This window comes from Anarhichas minor, unplaced genomic scaffold (assembly GCF_050575085.1).
Source record: "Anarhichas minor isolate MPS153535 unplaced genomic scaffold, ASM5057508v1 ptg000074l, whole genome shotgun sequence".
NCBI lineage: Eukaryota > Metazoa > Chordata > Actinopteri > Perciformes > Anarhichadidae > Anarhichas > Anarhichas minor.
The window spans coordinates 5880101-5900100 of record NW_027466520.1 but is presented as its reverse complement, the minus strand read 5'-3'; the positions used below and the strand labels follow the sequence as shown (position 1 = coordinate 5900100).

General features: G+C 41.6%; 1 protein-coding gene and 1 long non-coding RNA gene across 2 annotated transcripts in view; one reads left to right on the top strand and one right to left on the bottom strand.

Moving 5' to 3' along the window:
* Positions 1-1290: 1290 nt before the first annotated feature.
* htr5ab (5-hydroxytryptamine (serotonin) receptor 5A, genome duplicate b) lies at positions 1291-6450 on the top strand. The gene is made up of 3 exons (XM_076080153.1): positions 1291-1998; positions 2258-2266; positions 6118-6450. Exons 1-3 carry the CDS (start codon positions 1291-1293, stop codon positions 6448-6450), a joined length of 1050 nt encoding a protein of 349 aa, XP_075936268.1.
* Positions 3540-20000, bottom strand: part of LOC142937308 (uncharacterized) — a 32274-nt gene continuing 15813 nt past the window's right edge. Inside the window, exon 2 of the long non-coding RNA XR_012949383.1 lies at positions 3540-19780. This is a non-coding gene — a long non-coding RNA (uncharacterized LOC142937308). The remainder of the gene's footprint in view (positions 19781-20000) is intronic.

Sequence of the window (20000 nt, the reverse complement as noted above, 5' to 3'; positions counted from 1 at the left end):
GTGGTAAATAATACAGTGGGTCAAGGTAAGAAACTGTGATCTGTATTTCTAAAAAGCCCGGGAGGACTAGAAGCAGGAGCAGTTTATAGGGATAGGTTAAAGCAGGAGGAGAAGTTTAAATTGATCTATAAATAAGAAATTGTAATTAATTATTCAAATGAACATCTTATGATATAATGAGGCACATCTGAATATATTTTCCAAGACAACATGCCAGAAATCGTTATTGCACCCAGGGATGCTGCTGAAAATGATGCTTCTGTAAGTCATTGTTATCATAACAATATATTCTGAACCAAAGCGATGGATTTCCAGTATCAGATAAATCGTTCCGTGTACTTTCATTTGAAGTTTGTATTCGAAATTCAAATTCATAAAATAGTTGTTTTTCTGTAATTATGCCACTTCTGATGAAGTTGGTCTATCAAATGATACGATATATAGCAGTTGTAAACTGTAAAGATCAATACCATACTTAACAACATCCAGCTGGTTGGACATGGTGTAGTGTTGACGTTGAGACTAGCTGAGCCTCTCCTGTGAATGTATTGATAGAGCTGGCATGTCAAATCTTTTCTTGTGTGAATCTGAAATGGAAACAATTCTATGTTAATTCGGAGTGTCTCTCCAACGGCCTCTATTATTTAAAGTGAAAATAGATGCTGCTGTCTGCAACCACTTAAAAACATACAACTCCACAATGTTCAAACGAGGGATCTCTCTATTGGAATATGAAAGAGAAATATTCCCGAATGAGTTTACAACAAAGACTCCACTTAAAACTGCTAATTTTGCAACAGAGGTCTTACTTCGATGCAAATCAAAGGACAGCAGTGGGATGATGAAATTGAATATTTATGGCCTCTTCCATGAAGTCAAGATGTCCGGGAGTACTTTTGAGCCTTTTTAACAGCAGATGAAATTGCACTTGAAAGTTGTAGTCAGGTTGCTTGACAGCTGTTAAAAAACTCAAGCACTCTCTTTTACAAAAGAGAGTGCCTCTCTTGTGAATGACACAGTGATGTACACTCGTGCATTTACGCAACAGTGCAAAGCCAGCCGTAAAAGCTACTGTTTTTGAGAGAATTGCATCTTTAACTTTAAGCATATACTGTTGAATTTCATAGAACATTTATTGATTAAAAGGTTTTCAGATGTGAGATACTTGTAACAATCACATTGGAATTGTTTCTCCCTCTTCTCTCCAACAACTGCAGAATGCTTCAACTGACTGCAGTAACTGTCTCTGAATCGTCTTGGCCCTTGGCTGCGGGGCCGTGAGCAGCTACCATGACTTATCCCAACACCAGCACACTGACAGCCAACTCCAGCGGAGCTCTGGACGGCCATGACTTCGGGGGAAACATCTACCGGCCTTTTTCTGTTTTCAGCGTGCTCACTCTTACTTTACTGTCAATGCTGGTGGTGGCCACCTTTGTGTGGAACTTGTTGGTGCTGGTTACCATCCTGAGGGTGAGGACATTCCACCGGGTGCCCCACAACCTCGTGGCTTCCATGGCCATCTCCGACGTGATGGTGGCCGCCCTGGTCATGCCGCTCAGTCTCGTCCACGAGCTGAACGGCAGGCGGTGGAAACTGGGCCGCGTGCTCTGCCAGGTGTGGATCTCCTTCGACGTGCTCTGCTGCACGGCCAGCATCTGGAACGTGACGGCCATCGCTCTGGACCGCTACTGGTCCATCACCAGGCACCTGGAGTACACGCTCAAGACGCGCAAAAAGATCTCCAACGTGATGATCGCACTCACGTGGCTGCTGTCCTCCATCATTTCCCTGTCGCCTCTTTTCGGCTGGGGGGAGACCTACACGGAGGGGATGAAGTGCCAGGTGAGCCAGGAGCCGTCCTACACAATCTTCTCCACTTTCGGAGCATTTTACCTGCCGCTTTGTGTGGTGCTCTTTGTTTATTGGAAGATCTACAAGGCTGCCAAGTTTCGGATTGGTTCCCGCAAGACCAACACAATAACACCCATGGTTGAGGTGATTATTAATTTTTCTTTTGTTGAAATCCCTCATTAATCCCTCTTTAAATCCCCATGTCATGGTATTGGGTATTACATGTAGATACTCTTTGAAACCAATCAGAGAGCTAGTTCGAGCTGCACGTGAGTCAGTAAGGTGTGTATGCCAACAGTTTACTTGACAAGATGACAGAAGTGAGAGACACGCGACGCTATGGCAAAGTTCAGTGCGCCAGAAAAAAGGTGTTGAGATCCAGGTTAGCACACTTTACGCAAAGGTCTACGAAGTCAAAAATAATTGAATTTCACAACTTCGACGACTACACCTCATGTCCCATCTTACATGGGAAACTGCCGGGCAGATGGTACGATAAGCACAGGGTGCCGCACAGCAGATAAGCCAGCAGGAGCAAAAGGCAGCATTCAGCGTGAAGGAGGTTATACACTGGCGGCCATTGAGGAGAGGTGGGAGACAGCCAGCCAAGGAGAGTGTGCTGATGCGGAGAGAAGAAGCATAATGCCCCAGACAAATGCCCAGCATTAGAATCGGAGTGTAGCAAATGTGGGGAAAAGGGCCATTGGGAGAGAAAAATGTTTCTCCAAGTCAGTAAGAGAAGTCCCTTCTAGTAAGCAGACTGAGGACAACCTCGGAGCAGTAAGTAAGGGAAGCCAGGGCAATGCAGAGCGTTGGACAGAATGAATAAATATGAGTTCAGAAACCTTATCACACCAGGCCGTTGCATTGTCATTCCACAGTCAACCAGACAGGAAGTTTTAGAGTACATACATGACAGACACTAAGGCCTGTCAAAATGCGGAGAACGGGCAGAGGAAACTGTGTAGAGGCCTAAAATATCTGCTGATAGTGAACGCATAGTGGAAATCTGCCCCTTCTGCCAGGAAAACAAGCATACACGGCTCAAAGAGCCACCACAACCTACACCTCTGCCAGAACAACTGTGGTAACCGATAGCCTCAGACAAACGTCTACAAGTATAGAGGCAATCACTCCAGTGTGACATCACTCATGTTAGTAGGAAATCTTTCATCTGCCTGCAACCACAACAAAAACGGGGTTGTTAAGCCACTAAAATCCACATTATTCAAGATGCCGTTCCTAACCAGATAGCAAATACATTCTACAATACACAAATTAGACTCAGAAATACTTTTGCATAGAGTACGACGTTGTATATGCCACATCTGTTGGTGGTATTCAAACCCACTAACCCACTATTAGCATTTATGTGCACCATTGAAGACTTGTATAGGTGTTAAGCCCAGCAGAACTGCTCATGGGACGAAACATCAGATCCACACTCCAGTCACTCGAATAATAATCTGCTCCCTAAGTGGCCCTCATCAGACGCAGGGATGCGAAGACATGGAGAGGACCAGCATCCATCATCGGGGGGGGAGCTGCCACTGGGAACGCTGAGACTATGAAAGCGAGCTCGGATCCAGCAGGAATTGATGCCCAAGACCCACAAATATAAGTTGCTGTACATTTATTTATCATTCTGGCTGATGAGCTATTCAACAGCAATCAGGGAAACATAAGAATCTGATGAATGAGCAAGCGGACAAATGATTGCAGCAATCCTGCTCATCACCACCAGCTTGCTAATGTGCGTAGGCAGAAGGTAGAAAGCTATAAATACCCCCTCCAGCTTCTTTAATGGGCCACTGCACCTTCCTGGCATTGGCGTTTCTCTAATCAGCAGACACAAAGGTCTAGAACTGTTCCGCATGCATTAGCAAACACCTAATCAGGCAAATTTACCCTGTGCAAATTGAGTCGGCATCCACTTTTCACCTGCCCTTATGGTGGGTAATGCAATTTGAAAAGCTCTGAAAGCACCTCAGTGATAGAGATTACGCCACTTTTAGACACCTTAGAGCAGATGCCTCTTTCTTTCACCTATGAAAAGGCTTCTTTTGAAAATCATCAAACGCCTGAAGATTCTGAGAACTCCACAGAAAATACACAGTGGGGCCTTTTTTTTTCCTTTTTATTTATGTCATCCACGTACTTTAAAATGTCCCCCCCCCCCCCCAGTCCTAAAAGATACCTCTTAGTTACGCAAGTGTGACATCATTTGGCCCAAAATCAGGAGTTCGTGGTCAAGGAGAACCAATTGTTGAATAAATTATTCCCCGTCCTTTATTGCTTTGGTAGACTAACTTTATGTCAAGTTTCATTACACAGGCAATCACTCTTGTAGCTATAGCAATTAAATTGAATATCTTTTATTAGTCCTTTTGCTTTCCACAGATGTACCCGCTGCTTATAGTCGTATTAGACGTGTCTCGTTACCCAGCCAGAGTTTATTGTCATCATTCCCCAGCAGACATGCGTACACATGCCACCAGAAATGGAGTTTAAAGATGTGGACAGATTCTTGGCCTAGACGCACAAATCATTTAACACTACAGTACCAAAAGCCATAAAATGTACAGTTTCAGAAAAAGATTAATGTCACTACAAATATGAAATCTGTCTAATGTTAAAGCGCTGGTACATTAACTTATATTATTTACATTATAGATTTCATTAAACCTCAAACTGAATAACCTGACCTTCAACAGGTTCTTGAAGCCATCCATATCTGCAGGTGGGAGACTGTCCTCATCAGAGAGAAGACAGTGCCAGTCACAAAGTCTGAAGTCTGGAATAGCCAGACCTCCAGATCCTCACAGCTGTCAGCGCTAAAGAAAAGCCTGGCTCCACACATTATCATTCTGGTATAGGGGTACAAAAAAAAAAATGCTCTGGCTTGTTTGTATTTCTTTAAAACAATCACAATCGACTTGGGCGGCACTAAGCCCAGGATGCAGCGACGGTGTCATTCATAGAAAGCACATATAGCTGCAGGGGAGAAAAAATGCTGCGTGAGATATGCAGCGGCTTAAACTCATAGTCTACACCCGGTATGGCCGGGTATCGCTTTAAAAAGTACAGTGCCAGTACCCAACACCAGTACGCTTAAAGTGACGCCATTACCAATAGAATACCGCCACCGCACTCACAGGCATTCAAATGTCTGTAGTCATATTTTACGACAAAATTCTCAATTTCAATTAAGTTATTCATTGGATTAAGTTAGCCAGTCAAGAACTAATACTTCCAGCATGTAACTCCCCATGAAACCACAAATTGTCCTTTTTACATTTCAGCTCGTGTGCAGATTAAACCAATGAAATGTATCGTGTTAATTGATTAACTTCAGAGGCTTTGGACAGAGCCACTGCTTCCAGTTTGTGTGCTAAGCTACGCTAACCATCTATTTAGCTTCATATTTATGTTGATCTTTTGGTTTGCTGACGCTTGGAGAAGTAGGCTTTGTAAAAAGAAAAGGATAAGCTCTCTATATATTTAATGACTGAAAACAAGATTTAGTTTGAGTCTCAGCTTCATAGTTTGAAGCTACATCCTAACCTCATCACTGATGCACGGTGTAAAGGAAGATCCTCAGTTAGTTTAGCGACTGCACAATCTAATGTCGAGGTGTTTTAAACCATCCACAGAATTTGAAACCTCCTTCCCAGCAGCACTAAGCTTTTAACCTCTAGCCTCTGCGGTAGATGGACTTGCTTTATCCATCTTATCAGTTATAGGCCCCGCTGACCCGTATTGATTCAACTACATTTACTCCAGAGTGAACAAGTTTCTCCATCTCCAGGTTCCTGTTTAAATGTTGAACAGTGTCGAGTGTTGGTCTGCTTCACTTCAGACACATTTAGAAGGTCTTCATAAAGGCCGTTCGGCTGCTGAACGACCCGCGCAGCTTCACCTGATAAACGAAAAATAAAGTCAGCCTTTATCTGCGCTAAGCTATGTTATTGAGTTTCCTTTCAGTTAAATGCTTTGAGGGACTCTGGTAAACAGTACGCAGTGTATATATCTAATGCTTTTATTGTGAAAGGTAAGAACGGAAGGAGTGGATCTGGTGGCCTTTGTCAAGGTTAGAGGGAGTAATAAAGTTTGCGTCTTGCTTCTGGACAATGGAGGTTCCATGTTGCTGTATACTACAACGTTCATTATGAATATGTCTTTTCTGCATAACGTGACTTTTTAAAAGCTTTTTAAATGGATCAATGAAGTAACTGATTTATTCTCTGATCGCTTCCTTCCCAGGTAAAGGACGAAACACATCAACCGCAGATGGTGTTCACTGTGCGCCACGCCACCGTGACCTTCCAGACAGATGGGGACACATGGCGTGAGCAGAAGGAGAAGAAGGCGGCACTGATGGTGGGCATTTTGATCGGCGTGTTTGTACTTTGCTGGATCCCCTTCTTCATCACCGAGCTCATCGTCCCACTGTGCTCCTGTGACATCCCGCCCATCTGGAAGAGCATCTTCCTGTGGCTGGGGTACTCCAACTCCTTCTTTAATCCGCTAATATACACCGCCTTCAATAAGAACTACAACAACGCCCTGAAAAACCTCTTCTCCCGGCAGCGCTGAGCCACTCGGCATGCTGGGAAGACACACATACACCAGCACGCACTCCACAGCGTTACTCCTCCAGGCAGAGAAGGACTGACCTGTCTGTATCCGTCACTCAATCGTCCTTCAGATGGATGATAACCAGAGACTGTCTGAAAAAACTGTCTTTATTTATGTGTTGTTTTGTTTATTACCCTGCGGAGGTAACCTCACAGCTGGACTGAAACGGGTGTCTGAGCTACTGTATCTACAAAGAGAGGAATAAATTGGTTGTGTTGCAGGCGGCAGTGATGGTTGCAGTGCCGTCTACAAGTTGGTTTCCTTCTGCCGTTTCAGGCTTATTAGGGAGGAAGCCATGTCAACTCACTCGTAAACAGTTTCATCATATGTGGAGCTGCTGGGAATGATTTCAAAGTAAAGCTGGAAGAAAAATTCGAGAAAAACCTTTTAGAACTGCACAAAAGATCCTGATAATCAATAAACCAACAAATTGTGTATTATTTTCTAAACTATACACAACAAAATGCTCATCTTAGATGATGAAAAAAATGGCTTTGATTCTAGAAAAGAAGGATTTGAGTAAAGAAACCACCTTATAGCTGAGTAGACATGAACTCCCTGACTTCACATGTAATGTATTCATACAGACCTGTAGATAAATGTACAATCTCTCCTCTGATGCTGGATATCTATACACCAATTCTCTTTGCACAAACAACCACACACGCCATTGACTTTTATAAAGCAGGAAAATAGCAGAACAAGTTATCATTTCCATTATCTCGGAATAGATGCATTGTAGCTGCAGCCACATCTCACAGCAGATAAACAAAGTAACCAGGTACAGAGGACGTGTGGACTGTAAAGCTATTCAAAGCATTATCGCAACTACAGATTCTGTAGCCCGAGAGGTCAATAGAAATTAAATCAGCAAATAAAAATAATAATATTGCATTATTGTATAAAGAAGCTTAAGTGCTGAGACAATGCATGTTTAAAAGAATGACTTGCGACTTTATATTACAGTAGGGGAGTTATGGGAATAAGAGAAGATAATGTTAATCAATACCAATATCTCTATTGGGCTCAGCACACAAAACCTATGCCTCAGTTAGTCTCATGATGTTTTTTATACGTTTTTTATACGACTCCCTTGTTTCCTCTTTGCCTCTTTCTTCTTAAAGTGTTCATCACTGTAGAAGCAGTAAGTGATCCTTTATTTTGGTGTGTAATATACTGTAACGTGAGGAATCACGCATGACAAATTAATCCTCGGCAAATAGTTGTGCTACATGTATTTGAGCTGAGAGCAACATCAAAGTATCACAAATCCAATAAGATGTTGAAAAGTGCATCTAATGTCGCTGTCAAGTGAAAACCATGTATCTCCGAATTTGGCAATTTTGAATCCTTCAGATAAACTGAAGGATTACACGTTAACTATGGTTCAAGGGAATGATCCTATTCTTGAGCTAAATAAACCATTTAACTAGACTAAGAGTCTACATGATAGCTTTAGCATGATAACATGCACAGAATGACAACGCTAACATGTTGATTTTTAGCTTTCTTAAGTGTGTTCGCATGCTAACATTTGCTAATTAGCACTAAATACAAAGTGCATCTGATTAAAACAAATTAAAGCTTTGACTTGGTTATAGCGCTAGATGAAAAGTTAGGGGGATCACCAATGTCATTACCCATCATCCTGAGGGGGACTTGAATGTATATGTGCCAGTTACGTGGCAATTCCTTTTGAGACATCTCACTGAAAAACACAAATGGTGCTAGAGGAAAAAGTCAGGGGATCCCAAAAGTCCTAAGGACTCATCACGCCAAATGTCATGCCAATCTATCCAATAGTTTTTGAGGTATTTCACTTCGGACCAAGTGGTAGACTCATCGTCGTGAACTGACATTGCCATCCTTAGAGCCACGACGGTAGCAAGGCTAAATAAAACATTGTGTTTTCAAAATGCATTGTTTCAAAGCTTAAAATGGGTGTTTTAGCTCATGAAAAGTTTATATTTTAGAGATACATAGTTTTCACATGACTTAAAGTGTTATAACAGAATACTATAGAATACTATAAAAATTATCCTTTTTCTACACATTTTTTGTACACAAAGTTAGACTATGATCTTATGATCTGTAAGACAAGACTGCATCTGGTCTCTACCCGACCTCAGCCTTTTACCTTAATTTATACTGACAGACCTCAAATGACATGGAATATATATATATATATATATACATATACACACAAAATAGCCTCAACTGTAATACAAATATACAATAGTAATTTAGACTATACTACATATCCAGTTAAACAGAGTAATGTATCATGATGAGGAAACATAAATATATATGAAAAGAAAATACGCCCACTGACTGCAATGGTGGTTTTAGTGAAAACAATATTCTGTGGTGAATGATGAAATGCATGGAATATAGACAGAAATAGAAATCCTAGATATAGTTAAAAAGAAGAAAAAGACAGTGCTGGTGACAACGGATCTCTCTTAGCACTCCTTATATGTATTAATCGCATGACTCGCTGGTTGACTTGGAGCCATTTGGTGCTCTTCAGGATTCACTTTTTCAAATGACATCTCACTGCTCCCCAGATTGCCCGAGGACGGTTGATTATTCACCCATTGCCCCTCTTAGGTCTTGTTCTGTGTGGTGACCCAGCTCAGGAAAAGCAAATGTTGCAGAAATGTGTTGTTTGCCATTCATCTCAGTTTCCATTTTCATGTTCAAAAGAGGTAAAAAAAAAAGAAAAGAAAATGTGGACAATTACCTCCATCAGAGGCACCTTTTGGAAATCCATACTTGTTTTCATAAAAGCAGACCCAAAAGAAGAGGGAATCTGATGTGTTATTGTGTCAGTGTGTTTTCAATGTGTGCATGTTTTCTTCCACAGAAGCCTTGGCTGATAAAATTGACAATAAACGAGCCCGTGATTTGTGATACACAGCGTCAAGCGTCATGCACTTTGGCATGAAAGTAAGAGCTGTTCAGGTTGAGCCACGAGGCATACTGCTAGATATTTGCCAACAGTTTGCTACAGACACACACACATGCCCGCATAGAATGAGAGGGAGAAAGAATTCAGTGTTCTAGTTTTGATAATAATTCACTTTTATGATCATCATTGCCCAACTACTGGAAGTCATTTTATAAACAGGCATTAGCTCTTCCCATCTCTCTACGGGGCCACTGCCAGCATGCGCATTTCAGAGCCAGGAGTGAGACCGCTTCTGTTCAAAGGAGCACATCCATCCATGTTTTGAGGGAAGACAGGATGCATGAAAATGGGTCTTGGCTAAACTGACTTAGGATTAGAACCAGATGCCTCTGGCAAGGCAAGCCTGTTATTTAGCCACTGAATTTTACAGAAATAGATGCAACGAACAAAGAAATACGACAACAAATGGAATATGTGGGCAAATAGAGACATGTGAGGATGTTAATAAAGAAACATTTGTATGAAATAGGTTTTACCACTATAAATAGCACCTGTTGTATGCATATCTGCACATGGATTTCTGTATACCACATATGTTCTGTAATATCCCAGCCAGTTCACATGTAAACAAAGATATCTGCAGTTTGCCAACACTAGCCTCTGGAAACAATAGATCAGGCTTTAAGTTATGGGTGAAGGGCACATGGGGCTGACATGTAGTGTTGAATGACCAGATGTCCCGCATTGCCTCATCTCTCGTATCTTCACAACAGAGTGGGCTCAGTCTCTTACTGGCTGAGGTGTCGGCGACTGTGTGACTCTGTTGTTGTTCCACTTGTTATTCTGCGACGGCTCAGTCTTATCCAAATAGAAACTGCACAGCAGGACCGTGAAGAGGAGGATTCTATAGTGAGCATATGTATATATGTGATCTGAATGAGCACATCGCTTTCTCTTTCTTAACCTCCGCGCGGCTTCTTGCTGGCTTTAAACTCAGGTTCTCGGGGGCAAAAACAGAGCGGATTGTAGGAGAACGGAAAATCCTAAATACTCCAGAGGATATACGAGATGAGAAACCTTTCTTTGCCTCGGGACAGAACTCGGATGGACAGTGCTTCCTGGATTTTCTTATTTCATACTTTAGTTCATAAGCTCTGCGAAAATGCTGGGCTGTAACTTAACACTGAAAAGTAGAAATCTATTGAGTAATGTTCTCTAAATATCAGTATGTAAGATATCCAGAACTGTAATCATTATTTGACAGCTGTCTCAAGAGATAAAATATATGTGCACACATATAATATTTTTTCTTTTCTTTTGCTGGTTTTGTATTTTCACAAGATAAAAACACACCAATATGAAGAAGTGAATCTACAGCCCGCTTGCTATGAGTTTATACTGACTCAGTGTAGTGCTTATGCTAAATTCTAATTTCAGCATGCTAACATGCTCAAAATGACGATGCTAACATGAAAATGTTTCATAATATAGATATAATATTTACCATGCTAACATTTCCTAAATAGCACTAAACACAAAATACAGTTGAGGCGGTTTTGTAGGTACAGTATTTGGTCGTTGTTATAAGTCACCTTTAGAAATGAATGTCTGCACCAAATTCCACGGCAAGCCATCTTATAGTTGTCGAGACATTTTTTTTTTAAATAACATAAATGTCAACTTCTTGGTGGCGCTAGAGGAAAAGTCAACGGATCGCCAAAGTCATTGGGATAATTTATCAAAATTTCATTGGCAATCCACGTCAAGCAAATATTTCAATCTGGACCAAAGTGGTGGACAAACTGCCGACAGACTGCTGCTGTTGAAACAAATGCTTTTTCAATTTTTTTGCTCAATGAGCCTGTGAAGAGAGATCATATATACATGAAAGCACAAATAACAAAATGAATTCCTCTATTATAAACTGAATTTCCAACCATGTTTTCCAGAAGTATTAAAAAAAATTAAATGTTTTAAATGAACAGCCGTGCAGTCAATAATAAAACGTTATGAGTCAGGGTCTCAAGCTTGTAACATGCGAAGATAAAACACATTATTTAAGTTTCCTTTTAGCCTCAAAAGGAAAAAACGAGAGGATTTGAAACCCAAGGCAAGCACCGTCATCAAAATTGTCATCCGTCTTTTCTTGGAGGTTGTAAGCATTAACGTCATCTGTTTGCACCGATCCATTGCTTTTGTTTTGCTATTTTTTTCTGCTACCTCTCTCTTCTGACCGCTGTGCTGTCATTCACTGTAATAACTCACTGCCAGGCTATGAATAGTTAATACAATGTAGGTGGGAAGAATCTGAAACAGATTCAGCAGATGCTGCTGTGCTGCCACAGTCCCACTGATGAATTAGGATAAGCCGATGACATTTTCGACGGAAGCGCTCTGGAGAACCTCGATCGGCCTCTAAAGCCTTTCTAAGTTGAAATGCATCCTCTTTCGGTAACAGTGGTATGCAACAGTACGTATGAGCACAATTTGTTTCTGTACATGCAGTCTCACAACCAAAACATATTTCATAATTGAGTGGTGGGCTGACTGTCTGCATTTCAATTTGACACCCTAGTTGGCTTGGTTAAACCAATGCAGACATGGAGAGAGAACACAGAGACCTTTGAGAGAAGTTTTTAAAAAAGCACAGACAGCCGTTACGAGAGGACTGGCTCCCGGTGAGATTGGGCAGGTGGCGCTTTAATTTAGAGATTGCAGGAAATCACAAGCAAACTAATTCAGGATGTGATTAAATAATAAAGTGTGGGAAGTCTCGCCGTGTGTTCGTCTGGGAGACAGAAGCACAGCCACACAGAAACACAAAGACAACGAGGTTACAGTGTTGCTAGTTATTCCATTGTAGTCAATTGTGGTCCATTCAGATAAAGCAGAAACAGCTTTTCCTGGGTCCAGACCTTTGAATCCGCCCACTACCACGAGTTTGAGTCAACTGATTCGTCTCGCATCGCGACATGAAACAGCGCTCGTTTTTTATTAAAAAGTAATCGATCAATAACCGCAGCAGGGAAACTAACAATTAGCCAATCAGTGCCAGGGGCGGGACTAGCGCCATTGTCAAATTGTAGCTTGCGCGGGAACCTAGGAGTAATAAAAACAACAATGGAGATTGCTGGAGACATATTGACGCTGCTATCCAGGCTGTTCTGAATTTGTGTAACCCTAACGTTAAGCACCGACTGCCAGCCCTTTACAATACATCGTGAATCTTCAACATCTACAAGTAATCTAAGACAAATCCTCCCAGACTCGTCGTCGGGTCTATATGGGAGAATTACCCCGACATTTGTGAATCCTTCATTCATTGGCCTCTCTTTCCCGTTTGGGCTGCTCAATAATCGTTTTTAATTTTATATGACCCCCTTGATTAACAAATTAATTTGACATTGTCTTCTCAATATCGGCCGACATTGTAGGCTAGTTGTGTTTTTTTTTTTTTTACTTTCTCTTTTAACTCGCTACGCTCCACTCTTAAAACACCCGCGCAAAAGTATGTTGTCATGGCAAAACATCACCTGTCGACTTGAAATGACTTTTGATTCAGGCGGACACATCGGTCTCTAGTGGTTGGATGGCGAACATCGAACCCCACCACCCACCCCCATGGAAATCGATTAGCGCGGAGGCAATGTCAGACTGAAGATGGAAACAGAGTGAAACGACTTGACAATTCCTCCCCTGTTCCCTCAGTCCTGTAAAGATAAACCAACACAGCCTCATACTCTGTTGCTATGGCACCAAGACAGGGAAAGAACGCTCTGTGCATGTCTGTGAAGATTCTCAGTCACCCAGGTTAAAAAAGGATGTCTACGATTGCTCTATGTTAAAGCAAGGCAAGTGGAGATGTTATATGTTCTCTCTCTAAGATTCAGAGAGTCCTGAAACCTCTTCAACAAGTCTGCTCGCCTTTGACTTACCACTTGTATCCAGTGAGAAAGAAAAAAACAAAAGAGAAAATATGTCCTGTTCGCATCCGACTACATATCAAGACTCGTGCATACGTCAGTGCCTTTGTGCGATCTACTCAGGTTGATATCAGGCTTGAAAAGCTTGCTTCAGTTTGCATACAAAAGTCCAGCAAAGTTCACAGAAACTGCAACGTTATGCCTGAGTGAAGGCACTTCTCTTGGCAAGCGAGCCAGCCTGAGGCTAGGATTGGGGGGGGTGATGTCACGCTTGGCAGAACTGTGTGGTACTTTGGTAAAGAACAGCATATCTATTGTTATCATTTCAGCTGATTTAGCCCACGGCGATGCCCTTCACCTCAATCAGCTCGGAAGATGTTTGCACGCGCCACTTTGATGTCTGGCGATGTGCATGGCGGGACCCCCTTTATCACCGCTCACATTGTACTCACATGTGAGAGCTTCTGGTTTGAATTCCCTTGAAGAAACATTTCAATATGAATGAGATCTATTGCACGGGAACAAAGGTTGGTTGATTACCCTGCCTGATGATCAGAACGACGGCAAAAAAAGCGTGACCATGAGCTTCAGGATTTTGTGGTAAAAATCCCTTGGATTGCACTCCCTTGCAAGGATTTAGAGCTGCCTTAGAAATCATGTTGACCCAACCTCTGCAACTGGAACAAGAGCCTGAAATACAGCTCATATATGTTAGCGCCACAACAAGTCCCACGAGGGAAAACAGGCTTTGTTTTGCATTCTATTGTTGCAGTGCATTCATATTCAGGAGATGCTTGTGGTGCACTGGCAGGCACTAAACCAACTACATGGCCCTAAACACCCCATTACCTAATTTTGACAGTGAAAACATTTCTTTTTTTGGTGTTTTCCCAAGATGAGCATCGTTGGAAAACAGAATACCATAGCAACAAGCTGGAGAAAAAAATTCAGTGGAAGGAATACATCTGTGCAGATGTATTCCTACTGTATTAACATCAGTAAATCCTTGTTAGAGATCAAGTATAAATATGATGCCATGTTCACTCTGACAGGTTTCTTTTAATCAGATAAAAGACAGTTGTATCATAATTGGATTCATTTCATTGTATCCACACCCGAGATGAAAGTATGCATAAGATGCAAAAACATCTCCATGTGCCACTGTAGCATTTTCATTAGGTCATTAGGGTCTTTGACAAATTGTGCTGTGCTGAAATGCCTGCAGCGGTAACCTTTATTGGCCCGCTGATTGCCCGTTAGTTTCCACTTCTGCTGTCGCTGTTTTTGAGAGATTCAAACTGCATGAGGAAAATGAATTGAATTAGCATAATAATGCTGTCTGGTAAGAAGCACATTACTAAAATGTTAAGTCTCAGTTGATGTAGATGAATGACAGATCAGTAAATGCTAAATTAAATATGGAAACCCAGGAAATGTATGTTATCAGGATCTTAGTGTGGTGTCCCTATGTTATGTCCAGCATACTTAACCAGAAATCTCATAACAAAAATGTCTGGATCGTGTTAATTGATTATCAATGATTATCAATAGTTAAGATACATAATTCAACAGTTGCTTGGAAAATTTTGACTGCTGGCAAACTGCGAGGCAATTTGTATTCAGCACTATTCTCTACCCCTGCCTTAGGTTGTTTATAGCAGTTGGTCCACGCCAACTCCACTCCACAGCCCACTTCTCACTTAAAATGTCCTCTTGGGCTGCAGCACTTAGCAACATGTTCTCTGTGCCAGTCTAGAATAGATCATGGAGGAGACGAGCTGAACTTGAAATTAATTGAAGATTCTCCACAGGACACGTAAAATTAATGCAATGTATTATGAACGGTGAACGTTCCCCTAAAAAGGTTTAATCATTTTAAACCCAGCGGGCTTAAAATTTGAATAATTCACTTTTAAACTGAATTAAAAGAGAGATAACAACAGAGACAATGAGTGACTGAATGACTCCCAAAGGAACCATAATCAAGAAAAGAGTATTATCATATTAAGATATGGCTGGTTAATCACCATCCAAAGATCTCTCTGTATCTACTCATACATGAGGATATTGTTTTAGTAGTTTCTAAATGCAGACTGCAGTGTTCTTTTCGATTATTGATTATCCAATGTGGCAGATCGCAATGTGCCGAGTGGGCAGATGCAAGAGGAGTGAGCCATTAGCTAAGGCATGTTAACTGTGATCACTGAAATAAGTGTTGCGTGGGTGGTTGTAACTCTGATCCGAATAGTAAAAGCAGGTGTGATCATGAGGAGGATTTAAAGAAAAACAAATGTACAGTGCAGTCTTTTACAAGTGTTGGAAAATAAACATAATGTCTCACAAACATCAGTGTTCATGAAGTTAATTATTCTACTACTTTACAACTGTACATTAATGTACCTTTGGCAGCAGTCTCTCTCTCTCTCCCTTAGCTACGCCTGTCGAGCGGTCCATTTTTGCACAGCCCATAGAATCCACAATGAAAGCGGCGGCAGATTTGCCACAAAAACAGTCGCAGTAATGTTTGAAACAATGGCCCCAGAATTGTACACAGAGGTAGACAAAGGCAAGCATCACATTTTCCACCAGCGACTGTCAATATAACGAGTTTTATCATCCGTAGCTAGCTAACTAATTAAGCGAACCAATTAAGCTACCGTTGGCTTCACGAGTTGGTTAAAAACGCCGTCTCCGGCTGACTTTTTAATGTTTCCAGCTGTACATTGTGGGGACTCGCTTTCATGCATGTCTCCATAAGGTTAGAGTAAGGGTAAGTAGTGGTTATAGTAAGATAACTAAGTCTCAAGGAAATGAATGTAAGTCAATGTAAGGTCCTCCAAAGTGATAGAAACACGACTATGTGTGTGTGTGTGTGTGTGTGTGTGTGTACATGCGTCACTTGTCATCATCAAGACAGGAAGGAGCTGCCAGATTGAGGTCAATCAAACCTTCATCACAGCCCTCTGATTCACAGGAAATGTATGCACGAAGCAACAAAGCATGGACGAGCACATGGTGATCTTCAAAGCAGAGTGGTCATCATCGGTCTACTTGAATTGGGTGCATCGACAACCGTCTGGGGCACCAGTTCAAGCCACATGCACGGGCTCCAGAGAGATATACGCTAAACCTCCCGGCATGCGTTATCGCTTTAGCACAGTATCAGCCTCTGGTACTTGTGAATCTGAGATAAACGCCTCTGATGAACTGGACGCTCATTATTCCTCTCACGAGTTTATGACCATGACGATCCTCAAGTATTACTTTTCTGATATAGAGTACTAAATGGATATAAATAAGCTATATTAGGATGCTGACATTGCAAGCCTAATTACCATTAACGCTCTTCCTTCTGTGCATTTTCACTTCCGAGCCCTGGTAAAAAAAAATACTGCATGTCTTATTCTTTCCCCTTTAATAAGCTCGAAAGCATATAGGAGCATTTGAAAGGAACTCCCAGAGATGCCCATGCTTCATGTGTGTTGTAAGCAGCTGGTCCCATGAGAGCCACATAAAAGCAAGACTCCTCAAACACTCCTTCCCCCCCAACATGCTTAGGCAGCTTCCACTGGGAAAGAATCCACCTCACTGACCGATTACTGTTAATTTATCACTGCAAAAGCGTAGGTTTCTCAGGCTTCACTCGATGCTGCTCCCTCAAAAGGTTCAAATAAGTGCAACATGGTGTGCTGCATGGCTAAAGCACCCCAGCTGTGTAGCCTAATTGAGATTCACAATGAGATTTAGAGCACCATATGTGCATTCATGCGTTCGCCTCCAGAGTGTGCAGCTCTCTATCGGTCACAGTCACCGGTGTGTGTCTGTAATTGTCGCATTATTTATCAGTATTGATTTATTTCTTTAAGGTGGCAAGACAAATTGAATTCCCCTCTGAGCACTGTTGGATGTTAAAAATGTAGCGAGCAGGTGAGATAAGGTCAAGAAAATCAGCCTTTTGAGGAATTGATGCCGTTTGTAATGAGAAAGATAAATAGATAGAGATAGATGTGTTTACACATGTCACTGACGCAGTTTGCTGAATGGGTTATTCCTCTCTCACCTCATTTACAGATAATGGTTTCCACATTGCCACCTTCTCTGTAGCCAGCGATCTTAATTAGCATCCGATTGCTCCATTTTACCGCCAATAAATTCCACTTAAATCCAGAGCTCAATCTCATCTGTTACAATTCTGTTTACACCTCACGATGGGGTCTGCATTCGTGAAAATATTTGAATGCGTGAAATGCAAAATGAGGTTTAAGAGTTCTATGCTAGATCAGAGGTGCTTTCAGATGAAATACTGGCTTTTGTTGGAACAACAGTGATTTACTCGATTTAAGATAAATCTACAACAATGGGATTTATTGTGTGAGCTGAATTTCCTCAACATCCACTCAATGCATTGTCACAAGCTTTGGCACCAATATGTCTGATTACGAGACAAGATGTGCTTTTCATTATGCTAACTTATTCTCTCTCTCTCTCCTCCTGTGACCCGGAAATCATTCCTCAGCGCCATCATGGAGGATCTTCCAATCCCTTCAAATCATCTGGAGGAGATGAGGAGCGAGGTCGCTTTTGGACAAGCTTGTGACGTATCAATGCTGCACCAGCAAAAGTAACCGACGTCGCTTAAGACTGCCGCTATGGAACCGATTCGGAATCCGATACCAATTTTATAATTTAGTTAAAAACACTGCAGAGCATGGAGCCGCTAGCATAGCTGTAGACCATTATTATTCTTTTTCAATTAATGTGCCAAATGTTCCAGAGTCCCTTAAATCAGCTATTGTGGGCGGCAGAGTGCCATCCAGTGGGCAGCGGAGGTACTGCCAAATGGTTCAATTTCATTTCATTTTTTGGGTAAGTTATAGAGCTAGTTATTTCTTATATCTTAATGTGCTAGAATAATGTATAGAAACTGTTTTGCAAACAGGAATACAAGTGCATTCAAGTGATGGAGGATGGGAATCAGGAAGAAAAGGCGGACGTGCAGTAATTTTAAGTGATGGGAGTCGTATTTTAAAAAACATCCTTTGTAGAGGAGTAAAGGCCAACAAACTCTCCCTCACTCTCTGTGAAAAGTTGAATTTTACTTTCTGCTCATTCATTCTAGACACAAAAAAAGAAATAAACTGATGAATATTTGATGACACAATCTGAAATACTATCACGGTACTCTGGTTAACGTCTGGCATTGTCTGGCCGTATCATATTGGAATTCGTAAAAACAAAATATAGCAATCACAGACCCTGAACTTGGCAACATTTCTTCAACACAAGGGATTCATAGCGAGTGGTTTCTGCTTCTGTCTTTCACTTGGCCTTGTCAAAAGAGGCTTTGCGCCTCAATAGGCATAGTGATACACTTGTTGCAGAATGTATAACAAATGTTTCTTTGGCACCTCAAAAAAAAGGAAGCGAGACAGAAGATGCAAAGAGATTCACTGCAGAGCAAAGCCAATAACTGTGCCAGCTCTAATGAGGCCGCTTGATGCGATTAACTGCAGGGCAATTATTGATCTTTACCAGAAGCTGGGAATAATAATGATAGGGCAGATACATCCTTGATGGTTATAGCTTAGATTTGATTCCTGCTTACTATATTTTCACAAAAATCTCTTGAGGGATTATCTTGGCTATACAAGTGAAAGCCGTGATATATTATATATATATTATAATAAAGCTTTTACTTTGCTGACAAAGTAAATCGGCAGGATGTGTCTCAAACTGTTATTCAGCGTTAAAGGTTGTACTTTTAGGTATGTGTGTAAATACTGGAGGCACTGAGGATATAAATCCCATCTGTATGGCAGTGCGGACTTTGTGCTTTTTGACTCGGGGGCAAAACATCATGCACACACATACACACACACACACACACGCACACGCACACCTCACCATTGCCACCAGCACAAAAACAAAAGCCACAAAAAGCAAAGACCAGCTCAGTGCCTCCTCTGCAGTTTTGGCTCTGTTTGGTTCTTCTTCACATCTCCCCAAATTAAAAACAAATTGAAAAAAAGAGTAAAGTCACTTTTCACCTCCGTTTCTGCCTCTCGGTCACCACAATCAATACAAACATATTGATTGCCTTTTTTTTTATTGCAGCCTTCATTGACTCACTTATTCTGTTGTTCATGAAATTCATTAAATCCCTTATATTTTGCAAACTTGTATCATTTGACTATAATTGTTGAATGAAGTCCACATGCAGTTACAATGCCAGATCCCGATTGGCTTTCAGTGCCTCCTCCTCAAATGTATACGTTTTGAATGGAGCCAAACGTATTCAGTTGCCAAGAGGAGGTTGACTCAGACAGAGCATTGGCTGCAAGTGCGTGAATGGTTATTTTTTCGTCCCACAATATAGTTCTTTGCATGAAAAAGTGTAGGTGTACTCCTCTTTAATGCTGGCATGCTGTGCCTGTCTGCTCTCCACCACAATCATCTGAAAACACAAGAAAAAAACCATGCAATAGATGGATTCCACAGTGCAGCATCGAATGAATCAAAGGCAGCGAGCTTGAGATAATCATAGCAAGGCACTCTGTGGAGAGATCAAAAGTAGAGTGTTTCTGCACCTGCCAGTGCCTGGGCGGTGTGTGCCGGGGTTGGCTGGTTCACCGAGGGGAAACGGCACTACACCACCTATCCTGCAGGGATCCCAA